At 40.3% G+C, this 13,044-nt stretch overlaps 1 protein-coding gene across 1 annotated transcript in view; it reads right to left on the bottom strand.

Moving 5' to 3' along the window:
- LOC106093635 (cell adhesion molecule Dscam2) overlaps positions 1-13,044 on the bottom strand; it is a 367,625-nt gene that overhangs the window by 223,744 nt on the left and 130,837 nt on the right. The window contains 1 exon segment of the mRNA XM_059365962.1: positions 8,507-8,679. Coding sequence (XP_059221945.1) covers positions 8,507-8,679 — 173 coding nt within the window.

The following is a 13,044-nucleotide window of genomic DNA, read 5'->3' on the forward strand; positions in this document are numbered from 1 at the left end:
TACACATTGGTCAGCTTAACACCCACGATCGGTTTATATGGCAGCTATATCAGGTTATGAACCGATTTGAGCCATACTTGGCACAATTGTTGGATGTCATAACAAAACACGTCGTGCAAAATTTCATTCCAATCGGATAAGAATTGCGCACTCTAGAGGCTCAAGAAGTCAAGACCCAAGATCGGTTTATATGGCAGCTATATCAAAACATTGACCGATATGGCCCATTTACAATACCAACCGACCTACACTAATAAGAAGTATTTGTGCAAAATTTCAAGCGGCTAGCTTTACTCCTTCGGAAGTTAGCGTGCTTTCGACAGACAGACGGACGGACGGACGGACGGACGGACGGACGGACGGACAGACAGACGGACGGACATGGCTAGATCGACATAAAATTTCACGACGATCAAGAATATATATACTTTATGGGGTCTCAGACGAATATTTCGAGTAGTTACAATCAGAATGACGAAATTAGTATACCCCCCATCTTATGGTGGAGGGTATAAAAAGACTCATATAAGTCACTGTGTCAAATTTCAGCAAAATCGGATTATAAATGTCACTTTATTGAGACCAAGACTTTAAATCGAGAGATCGGTCTATATGGCAGCTATATGCAAATCTGAACCAATATGGGACAAATTGAAGAGGGCTATCGAAGGGCTATATCGTATAATCTTCTCCAGCAGGATATTAAAGAGATCACATAATAGGCTGTCTACTTGTCTGAAACCTCGTTTGGTATTAAATGGTTCGCCGAGATTCTTTCCTATTCTTACGGAGGAACGCTTATCAACAAGTGTCATCCCGCAGAGCCTTATTAAATTTGGAGAGATACCAAACTCAGACATGGCTTGAAGTACCTTTGAATGTAAAAGAGTATCGAAGGCGGCTTTGCAGTCAACAAAGAGATAGTAGGTGTTGATTTGTCCTTCTCGGGTCTTTTCCAGGATTTGGCGCAGTGTGAATATCTCGTCTAGGGTGGATTTACCAGGCCTAAAGCCGCATTGATAGGGCCAAATTATCTCATTGACTTTAGGTTTTAATCTATCACACAGTATGCTTGGGAGTATCTTGTATGCGATGGGGAGGAGACTTGTTCCTCTGTAGTTGGCACATTCCGTCTTGTCTCCTTTCTTGAGTACGGGACATAGTATGCTGAGGTTCCAATCATCGGATATGCGTTCTTCTATCCAGATTGTGCAGAGAAGCTGATGCATACGCTTTATCAGCGTGACGCCTCCGGTCTTAAATATTAGGTTACCCAAAAAGTAATTGTCGGTAATATAGTAGTAATATAGTCGGCGTTGAAAAATTTTTTCAACGGCTTGTGACTCTGTAATTGCATTCTTTCTTCTGTCAGTTATCAGCTGTTACTTTTAGCTTGCTTTAGAAAAAAAGTGCGCGAAATTTTGTTTACATTTGTTTGTTTGGCGACAATTTTTATATGGGTACCACATGTATTGAAAGAAATTCATTTAACAAACCGAATCAACGCTTGTGATATGCACCTTAAACGCAATGAATTCGATCCGTTTTTAAAACGAATCATAACTGAAGATGAAAAATGGATTGTTTACAACAACGTTAGTCGAAAACGATCATGGTCCAAGCATGGTGAACCAGCTCAAACCACTTCAAAGGCTGATATCCACCAAAAGAAGGTTATGCTGTCTGTTTGGTGGGATTGGAAGGGGGGAGGTATATTTGAGCTGCTTCCAAGGAAGCAAACGATTAATTCGGATGTTTACTGTCAACAATTGGACAAATTGAATACAGCCATCAAGGATAAGCGACCAGAATTGGTCAATCGTAAAGGTGTCATATTCCACCAGGACAACGCTAGACCGCACACATCTTTGGTCACTCGCCAAAAACTGAGTGAGCTTGGCTGGGAACTTTTGATGCATCCACCATATAGCTCTGACCTTGCACCATCAGACTACCATTTATTTCGATCTTTGCAGAACTCCTTAAATGGTAAAACTTTCGGCAATGATGAGGCTATAAAATCGCACTTGGTTCAGTTTTTTGCAGATAAAGGCCAGAAGTTCTATGAGCGTGGAATACTAAATTTGCCAGGAAGATGGCAAAAGGTTATCGAACAAAATGGCAATTATATATTTGATTAAAGTTCATTCTAAGTTTTATTAAAAATGCATTTACTTTCTTTTAAAAAATCCGCAATTACTTTTTAGGCAACCCAATAGTTCAGCGGGTAACCCGTGGGCGCCTGCTGCCTTGTTTTTCTTTAGTTGGGTCACTGCTACTTGGACCTCATTCTGACTAGGAGGTAAACATTCTATACCATCATCAGGGATTGGTTCTGCGGTATTCTCTTCGCCGCCAACGTCGGACACTAGCAGTTGGGTAAAATGTTCTTTCCATATCCCCAGCATTTTATCTGTGTCAATTACCAGATTTCCTTCTTTGTCTCTGCAGAAGGATGTGCCTGCACCAAAGCCATCGGTTTGTTGTTTATTTCTTTTGTACAATCTCCGGACTTCATTCTGACTCCTGTACATCTCAATTCGCTCCCACTCACGTCTTTCCATTTCCTTTTTCTTTCTGCGGTGTAGAGGTTTCTCGTCTCTCCTTTTCTCCCGATACCTCTCCTTCATCTGGCGCGTTGCTACTGATTGCAGGGTTGCTCTATATAGGTCGTACCATGGGTTTCTTGGAGGAGGCTTTCGGTACCCAAGTACGGATTTCGCGACATTTTCCATGGAGTGGGGAATAGTTTGCCACTGCGCTACTATATCATCGGAACAAGGAGTGCTTTCATCAAGCAGTTGGGTCAGTCGAGTGGAGTATGCCGCTGTTATTTGTTGTATTTGCAGCTTTTCAATGTCCAGTTTCCGTGCAGTGTCAGATCGTACCTTCCTCCCCATGTTCAAACGGGAGCGAACCTTTGCTGCAACAAGGTAATGAATCTATATTCGCTTTACGGATCGATCGTACATCTAACACGCTGGATGAATGCCTTCCATCTATCACAACGTGATCAATTTGGTTTCTCGTGTTTTGATCGGATGAAAGCCATATGGTTTTGTGAATATTTTTATGTTGAAATCTGGTGCTACTTACTACCATGTTTTTTGCCGGAGCGAAATCTATCAGCCTTAACCCATTATTGGAAGTTATCTCGTGGAGGCTAAACTTTCCGGCTGTTGGACCAAAGATGTCTTCCTTCCCTATTTTCGCATTAAAATCTCCCAGAACAATTTTAATGTCATGGGCGGGGCAGCGGTCATATTCTCTCTCTAGGCGCTCGTAGAAAATATCGTTGGTCTGCTTGTCTTTGTCTTCCGTCGGGGCATGGACACGAATAAGGCTGATGTTGAAGAATTTGGCTTTTATTTGGATTTTGGCTAGCCTTTCATCCGCCGGAGTAAAGCTGGAGACAAGGTGTTTCAGTCCCCGACTAACCACGAATCCACAGCCAAATTCATGCCTCGTGTTATGGCAGCTTTAGAATAGTTCGTCACCGTATGGTGTTGTAGTGACGCCATTCCCAGTCCATCGCACTTCCTGTAAGGCGGTAATACCTGCCTTGTATTTCTCTTATACATCCGCCAGCGCGTATACTGCACCTTCTCTATAAATAGTGCGGACATTCCAGGTGCAGATCCGAAAATCATGGTCCTTTTTTCGTTTGCGAGGGTCGTCAACGTTGGGGGGGTCCGTTTTTACTATTCCTTTGTTTCTCGTAATAGTTCTCATAGTTTTCCGGGGGCAGGTTACTGGCCCAGCGCCCAAAACGGCATGGGTTTCGTGGGATTGCATATGTTTACCTGACCGTAATACGGTCCTGCAGGCGGAGATCCGGGTGATCACGGAATGCGTGAAGTGGTGTGGTGCTAACGTGAGGACGTCGAGTGTGAACATCTTTACGGACAGTAAAATCGCCATAAGGGAAATAACAACCAGGACAGTAAGGTCACGAATAGTCTTGCAGTGTAAGAAGGAAATTAACTTCTTCTCTGAGGATGCCAAAATCAGCATCGTTTGATTGCCGGGCCATAACGGAATAAGTAAAAAATAAAGGGCGGATGATTTTGCAGTGAAGGCCAGAGGACTGCCGTCAATAAACTTGGTTAACCCGAAGCCTTTCGGGTCGACGCAGTCCGTGTTAAGGGAGTGGGCGACGAATGCGCATGCAACATTGTGGAACAGCGAAACGGTCGGTAGGACGGCTAAAATCCTATGGGGGGGATCAAGATCGTGAGAAGACGAGGCTATTACTGAAAGGAAGCAAGAAGGAGGCCAGTATAGCTATTGGTATCATAACGGGACACATAGGACTACGAGCTCACTTATGTAAAATCGGTGCGGCAAGTGATAACATGTGTAGGGCATGCGGGAAAGATGATGATACGTTGGAGCATTTCTTTTGTCATTGCTCGGCTTCGAGTCCAACAGATATCGGTACTTAAGTGGAGACACAATATCAGACATGAACCAACTTAAGGGAGTGGCATTGAATATAATTAAGGATTTTGTAAGTAGCATGGAATTCCTAACTTAAAATTTTCTTTTTTGAGGTTACTTTATAGTTTTTAGAGCGCACAACAAGCCGATTACTGGCTTAGGTGTATGTCCTAAACTTACCAAAATAAAGCCTTAAAGCTGTCGAAAGAAATATTTTTTAAATACTTTGTTAATTTTAGTTGTACCCACCGCCATAGAATATGGAAAATAATGCAAATGAATGGTATTTAAGAGTACAGTTCGAATTTGATATTAAAAATTGCGTTCAAATATCTAGGGCGTCGCCCCAACCTCAAATAGATATATGGGACGTTCATGGTCCAAGTAAGTCCTGTTTGGGGGGTTATTTGGGAAAGGGGTGGACCCCCAGAAACGTGGTTCCACATTTGGATATCAGATTCGAATTTTACTCGCAAATACCTTTCATTTGAGTCTCGTATTGCCATGGTCGGTAAATATGTCCGAATTAGGGGTGTTTTGGGGCTTGGGGTGGTCCCCCTAGCACTTGGTTCGACAAATGGATATCAGATACGTTTTCTTATCCTAAATACCTTTCATTTGAGTCCCATATTGTCGTGATTGGTCTAAATTTATGTTTGGTAAGTTTTAGGGTGGAGCGGCCCCCTCGGTACCCCATCTGAAATTTGGACACCAAATTTTTATTTCAAGGGTACTATATGAGAGCACACAAAAATTAGGGTAATTAGGGGAAGGTCCGCCCCCCTTCAAATATCAAAAAATTTAGTACCCTTTTGCTCAAATAAGAGGGTTTTTAGTGTGGAACACGAATCCGATATATATTTTCAAGGCCAACTCACAGAGTGGACGCCCATCCCCCAAAACACCCCCCAAGCCGGTCACGTTTGCCGACTATGGAAATATTGGGCTCAAATTAAAGGTATTTGGGAGTAGACCACGTATCTGATATCAACATTAGGGACCAACTGTCTAGGGGACGTCTCACCACCATAACAACCCCCAAGTAGGAAGTATTTTCTCACCAAGACAATTTGGGCTGTAAAGAGAGTGGAACTAAATATTTATAATTTTTAGGGCCAATACCCCAAACCGGACATATTTGCTGACTTTTGCAAAAAGGAGTTTAAATGAGATTTGAAAACGAATTTGATATCCAATTTGAGTTCAATGGCAATATGGGGTTCAAATAAATCATATATAGATATAGGAGAATAGAGCATGTTGCTGATATATTCTCCGGGCTTAGTGTTTGGGTGACCACCCCAATCTCCAAAACACCCCTAAATCGGTCATATTTACCGACCATAATAATGTGGGCCTAAATGAAAAGTATTGGGGGGTAGAGTAAGAATTGATACCCATTTTCGGAACCAATTTTCTGGGGGTCTACCCCTTTCCCAAAAGACCCCACAAACAGCAATTTGGGGCTCAAATTAAGGTATTTGGGAATAGAATACGAATTTGATATCTAAATGTAGGGCCATGTATTTAGGTCATCACCCCTTTCCCAAAACACCCCCAAAGGAAAAAAAATATTCGGCCATGCCAATATGTGGCTCAAATGAAACGTATTTGAGATTAAAAAACTAATTTGATAATCTATTTTGGGGCCATGTGTTTGGGGGACGCCTCATCCTGTAAACTCCTCTTAAGCCAATGGCAATATGAGGTTTAAATAAATGGTATTTGAGAGAAGAGCACGATGCTGATATTTTTCAGGGTCAAGTATCTGGGAGTACACCTTACATCCAAACTTAAATTCGTAGACCAATCAGATAAAGGCACTTATATTGTTAAACTGTTAGTCAAGCGACATACTATTTTCGTAGCATGGTATTTCACTAAAAAATCTTTAATTGTCGAAAATAAATATTCCAAGGAAACTTTTGTTCCATATAAAGTGAAAGAATGCGCAGCGGAGCGGACCCGGGTCAGCTAGTAATATATAAATAATGTCGGTACGCTAGAGAATGCATAAAAGACTAGCAAACATAAGATTATCAGTTGAATTCACGCGGCGGCAAAATTAATAAAATTGGATTTTAGGGTAATGGAAACGAACGAGACAGGCGAAATAAGCGCGACTGAACAAAAGAAAATACAGTCGGACCTCGATTAACCGGGATGCTCGGAACCGGAGCCATTACGGATTACGATTTTCCCGGATAATGGAGTAATATTTTTCTATAGATATATCTGTTATTTTAACTAACATTTGTCTTGATTTGAAATGTCAGGGCAGCCAAGGACCTCCAAGAAGTCAAACAAATTAGGTGGAATTATGTATTACTTCTTTTAAAAATATTTTTGGTAGAATAATATCTGATCCATCAGATCCATTTGAACTATTTTCCTTCAATATCCTATCTGTCTTATCTATGATTTCATCATTGGACAAAACAGCAAAATGGGAAGCATTTTTTCACCTGTGCTTTCTTTCCATATACTCTATGGTAAAATTGTTTGTTACATTTAGTAATTGTGTTGCATTATCGGATGTATGTTATCATTATTATAACTGAAACACCAGTAGGTGCATTTCGTTAGTTTGGAGCTCATGGCCGAGCACTTATTGCAATAACTAATGTCTTGCTTTTGAAAATACGAACAGCGTTAGCCATTTGCACCCTACGCCCATGCATGACTGCTCCATCATTCCAAACTGCTATAAATATTGAAAACACGTCCAAAATAGGACAGCTTAATCTCCATTAAAGTCAACTGAGGCTTTGTCTATTTCAGTCTTATGCTTGTGAATTTCATTTTGCGTTTTAAACTTTTGCAACCAGCCTTTAGAATATTCTCATTTCGAACTTATTTTCAACTTTGAGTGGAATATTTTAGACTTTTCGTTTACCATTTTGGTTTTGAAGCCCACAATCAAAGTAACTTTCTGCACACAAAAAGAAAGAACGAGGGAATTCTCAGCTTCGATTTTATACTCCCGGATAATGGAGCTAATCATGGAAAATTGAAGCAATGAAAGAAATACAAAATTTCTTTCCTATCCCAGATAATGGAGGTCCCGGATAATCGAGGTCCGTCTGTACAAAACAACACCACACCGAAGCTGTGCAGCAAAGTACATGTGGTGGCTGGTTAAATGGTATTTGGTCTTGCTTATGGAAATATATAACAAATATGTTGACTTGCAAATTGTGCCTTTCAACAAAAATTTTTTTCATTCGGTCGCTGAGATTCAAAATAAATTGTTGCAGGAAAATTAATATCAAATTTATTTTTATTTGTGCAGGAGCTATATCAAAATCCGCACCGATTTCTTCAATTTCAATAGACTTCGTTTCTACGCCAAAAAGATGTATGTGCCAATTTTGAAGGCGATTGTTTAAACATTGCTACCTGGACATTGTACACAAATTAACACGGACAGACAGACTGGTAGAGCTAAATGGAATCACAAAGGGATTCTGAGTTGATCGGTATACCTCTCTTCCTTCTGGGTGTAACATACAAATGCACTAAGTTATAAACTGAAATTTTTCATTGAATACCAAAATAACACCTCTTATTGGAGAACCATATACATTTATGAAACCTATGTATATCCAAAACTAAATAAATAAACCAATGTGCCAATGAGGGCTATACACGGCGATACATAATATAAATAAAATTTTGGATTGCAAAAATTGATTATAAAGAATGCTTTCGGTCCCAACCATCCCGGGTGATAGAGGTTCAAATGTTTTGCAATTTGACTTCGTTAACCTAAACAATTTTCTGCAAACAAGTTTTATCTGCTGTAACTTCTAGGTTTTCATTTGACGTATGCACTCCGTTATTCTAGCCAAGAGCTGACAATATATAAAATACATTGACGGAAACAGGATCTTTGAAATAGCTATGTGCCATCACTTGTGCATATATCTCACATGGCTTCGTTCGAATTTCAAACCACAAAATTACTTTCGTGGTAATGGCTACCCCCGAATGGGATGTGTGCTGATAATGTGTCAGGTTGTGATGCTTATAGTTTCGTTAATGATAATTGTGGGAATTGTCTTACCTTTGAGATGGATGTGATAGGATTGTTCTCCTTGTCTAACCACTCTACATTTGGTGGAGGATTGCCGTGTGCTATACAATCTGCAATGTTGCCCGCAGTGTTGGTAAACTCGATGCGACTTGGTGGTTCGTGTGAGAAGTTCGGTCCCTGGGTGTCAAAGTAATTGGAGGCATCTGCAAATGGAAACGAAAACAAACAAATGCACATGAGCGATGCTTTAATATTGGGATTACTTGTCTTCTCATGGTGGTGTAAACAGCAAAACAAACATCATGGCTCACGTGCGGGATACTTGAGGCACTCGTATCAAGCCATCTCGAAATTTAAAAATTAACATTAAATGCGTTGATTGTAGATGCAAACCCCAGATTGTTCGCCCACCCCATCCGACAATCTTAATGAGGTTGCCAAGCGAATGATAAAAATATACACACATTTGCAACCAACTTTCAACAAGTGCAAACACTTACATACACAAGCACACGTACCTACAACATGCATAGACTTTCTTTGAAATGAGTGCAATGAAGAAAATAATCATTTTTGCCGTATCAGTGATGGAAGGCTGGAGTTGGGTCACAAAATGGTACAAACTTTTTTGTTTTGCCTAATATTTCTCTTGGCCCTGTCATAGGATGGGATATTTTTTAAGTGTGTCCTTCAGTTTCTAACATCTCGAAACATTGGTCTAAGTTCCTCTAAAGAAGATGTATATGCCATGTTGAGGTTGATAGATTTCTCCGCGGCAAAAACATGGTCGTTAGTAGCACCAGATTTCAACATAAAAATATACACAAGGCCACATGGCTGTCACCCGATCAAAACACGAGGAACCAAATTGATCATGTTGTGATAGATGGAAAGCACTCATCCAGCGTGCTACATGTATGACCGATCCAAGGAGCGAATATAGATTCTGATCATTACCTTGTTGCTAGAAAATTACGATCTCACACAGCTCGGAAGCTGGACATTGAAAAGCTGCAAACACAACAGATGGCAACGGCATACTCCACTCGACTGACCCAACTGGCGCAGTGGCAAACCATTACCTACTCCATGGAAAATGCCTCGAAATCCGTACTTGGGTACCGAAAGCCTCCCCCAAGAAACCTATGGTCGATATAGAGAGCAACCCTGCAATCAGGAGCGACGCGTCAGATGAAGGAGATGTATCGGAAGAAAAGGAGAGATAGAAACGTCTATTCCGCAGAAAGAAAAAGGAAATGGAAAGACGTAAGTGCGAGCGAATTGAGAAGTACATGAGTTAGTATGAAGTCCGGAAATTGTACCAAAGAATTAAACATCAAACCTATGGTCGATATAGAGAGCAACCCTGCAATCAGGAGCGACGCGTCAGATGAAGGAGATTTATCGGAAGAAAAGGAGAGATAGAAACGTCTATTCCGCAGAAAGAAAAAGGAAATGGAAAGACGTAAGTGCGAGCGAATTGAGAAGTACATGAGTTAGTATGAAGTCCGGAAATTGTACCAAAGAATTAAACATCAAACCGATGGCTTGGTGCAGACACATTCTACTGCAGAGACAAAGAAGGAAATCTGGTAACTGACCCAGATAGCATGCTGAGGATATGGAAATAACATTTTACTCAACTGCTAGTGTTCGACGCTGGCGGCGAAGAGGATATCGCAGAAACAATCTGAACGAGGTCCAAGTAGCTGTGATTCGACTGAAGAACAACAAGGCAGCAGGAGCCGACCCTAGACCTACCATCTCTTTGTTGACTACAAAGCCACTTTCGATAATTCTGTAGCTATACTTATAAAAAATTGTCAGAAGTCTGTAAACTCTATTGCGTATGCAACAGAAGAAAGGATGAATCTACTTGCTTCAGCAAGTCCAAAATTATATGATGTTGACATAGAAAGATGCAAAACTAGCAATGTTTTTAATAAATACAGCCCCACAGCTGATATATTTCACCCGCCTTATAAGGATAGTAAATTGAATGCAGAACAAAATGAGATGGTGGAAGACTTTTTGTTGGAAAATCTTGACGAAGATGGGTTGCAGTCGCTTTTAGAATACAACAAGTAAGAGCGTGATAAGTTCGGCCGGGCCGAATCTTATATACCCTCCACCATGGATCGCATTTGTCGTGTTCTATGTGCTGTATCTCTTTTTAGGCAAACAAAGAATATTGAATAGGAACTGTTATGTTATTGGAGCTATATCAAGTTATAGTCCGATTCGGACCATAAATGAATGCTGAACATTGTAGAAGTCATTGTGTAAAATTTCAGTTCTTTCGGATAAGAAGAGCCTGTAGGGGCTCAAGAAGCAAAATCGGGAGATAGGTTTATATGGGAGCTGTATCAACATGTACGTTTATGGTCATGAGGGAAGCCGTTGTACAAAATGTCTGCCAAATCGGATGAGAATTGCGCCCTCTAGAGGCGCAAGACGTCAAGATCCCAGATCGGTTTATATGGCAGCTGTATTAGGCTATTTACTGATTTGCGCCCTACTTAGCACAGTTATTGAAAGTCATAACAAAACACCTCATGCGAAATTTCAGCCAAATTGGATGAGAATTGCGCCCTCCAGCAGCTCAAGATGTCAAGATCCAAGATCGGTTTATATGGCAGCTATACCAGATTATGAACCGATTTAAATCATACTTAACACGGTTGTTGGAAGTGATACCAAAACACCACGTGCAAAATTTCAGTCAAATCGGACGAGAATTGCGCCCTTTAGAGGCTCAAGAAGTCAAAATCCAAGATCGGTTTATATGGCAGCTATATCAAAACATGGACCAATTTAACCAATATACAATCCCAACCGACCTACACTAATAAAAAGTATTTGTGCAAAATTTCAAGCGGCTAGCCTTATTCCTTCGTGCTTTCGACAGATAGACGGACGGAAATGGCTAGATCGGTTTAAAATGACATGACGATCAAGAATATATATACTTTATGGGGTCTCAGACGCATATTTCGAGGTGTTACAAACAAAATGACGAAATTAGTACACCCCCACCCTATGGTGGAGGGTATAAAAAGTATAGGGGATTTTTCGATTTTTTTAAAAGAAAGTAAATGCATTTTTAATAAAACTAAGAATGAACTTTAATCATATATATAATTGCCATTTTGTTCGATAACTTTTTGCCATCTTTCTGGCAAATTTAGTATTCCACGCTCATAGAACTTCTGGCCTTTATCTGTAAAAAACTAAACATAATGCGATTTTATAGCCTCATCATTGCCGAAAGTTTTACCATTTAAGGAGTTCTGCAAAGATCGAAATAAATGGTAGTCTGATGGTGCAAGGTCAGGGCTATATGATGGATGCATCAAAAGTTCCCAGCCAAGCTCACTCAGTTTTTGGCGAGTGACCAAAGATGTGTGCGGTCTAGCCTTGTCCTGGTGGAATATGACACCTTTACGATTGACCAATTCTGGTCGCTTCTCCTTGATGGCTGTATTCAATTTGTCCAATTGTTGACAGTAAACATCCGAATTAATCGTTTGCTTCCTTGGAAGCAGCTCAAAATATACCACACCCTTCCAATCCCACCAAACAGACAGCATAACCTTCTTTTGGTGGATATCAGCCTTTGAAGTGGTTTGAGCTGGTTCACCATGCTTGGACCATGATCGTTTTCGACTAACGTTGTTGTAAACAATCCATTTTTCATCTTCAGTTATGATTCGTTTTAAAAACGGATCGAATTCATTGCGTTTAAGGTGCATATCACAAGCGTTGATTCGGTTCGTTAAATAAATTTCTTTCAATACATGTGGTCCCCAAATATCAAGCTTTTTCACCAGTCCAAGACTTTTTATGTGATAATGATTTTGGCATATTTAACTTCTCTCCTATCTCACGCTCAGTTACATGACGATCCAATTCGATTAGTGCTTTGATTTGGTCATCATCAACTTCATTTGGCCGACCTGAACGTGGGTCATCTTTAAGTGAAAAATCTCCAGAACGGAATTTGCGAAACCTATTTTGACAGTCTTCCTTTTAAGGCTTTATCACCATACACATCTCGTAACTTTTTAGGAACCTGCTCCACGTTTTTTCCTTTACGGAAATAATAAAGTAAAATATGACGAAAATGCTCCTTTGTGGGCTCCATATTAAAATTGACGCCCAACAAACAAATGTAAACAAAATTTCGCGCACTTTTTTCTAAAGCAAGCTAAAAGTAACAGCTGATAACTGACAGAAGAAAGAATGCAATTACAGAGTCACAAGCCCTTGAAAAAATTTGTCAACGCCGACTATATGAAAAATGCGCAATTACTTTTTAGGCAACCCATTGGTTATTCCGTTTGCAACACATCGAAATATCCATTTCCGACCCTATAAAGTATATATATTCTTGATCAGCGTAAAAATCTAAGACGATCTAGACATGTCCGTCCGTCTGTCACGCTATAGTCTTCAAAAGTAGAGATATTGAGCTGAAACTTTGCACAGATTCATTTTTTGACCATAAGCAGGTTAAGTTCCAAGATGGGCTATACCGATCCTATGATTTAGGGTCTTAGGCCCATAAA

This window comes from Stomoxys calcitrans, chromosome 3, assembly GCF_963082655.1.
Source record: "Stomoxys calcitrans chromosome 3, idStoCalc2.1, whole genome shotgun sequence".
NCBI lineage: Eukaryota > Metazoa > Arthropoda > Insecta > Diptera > Muscidae > Stomoxys > Stomoxys calcitrans.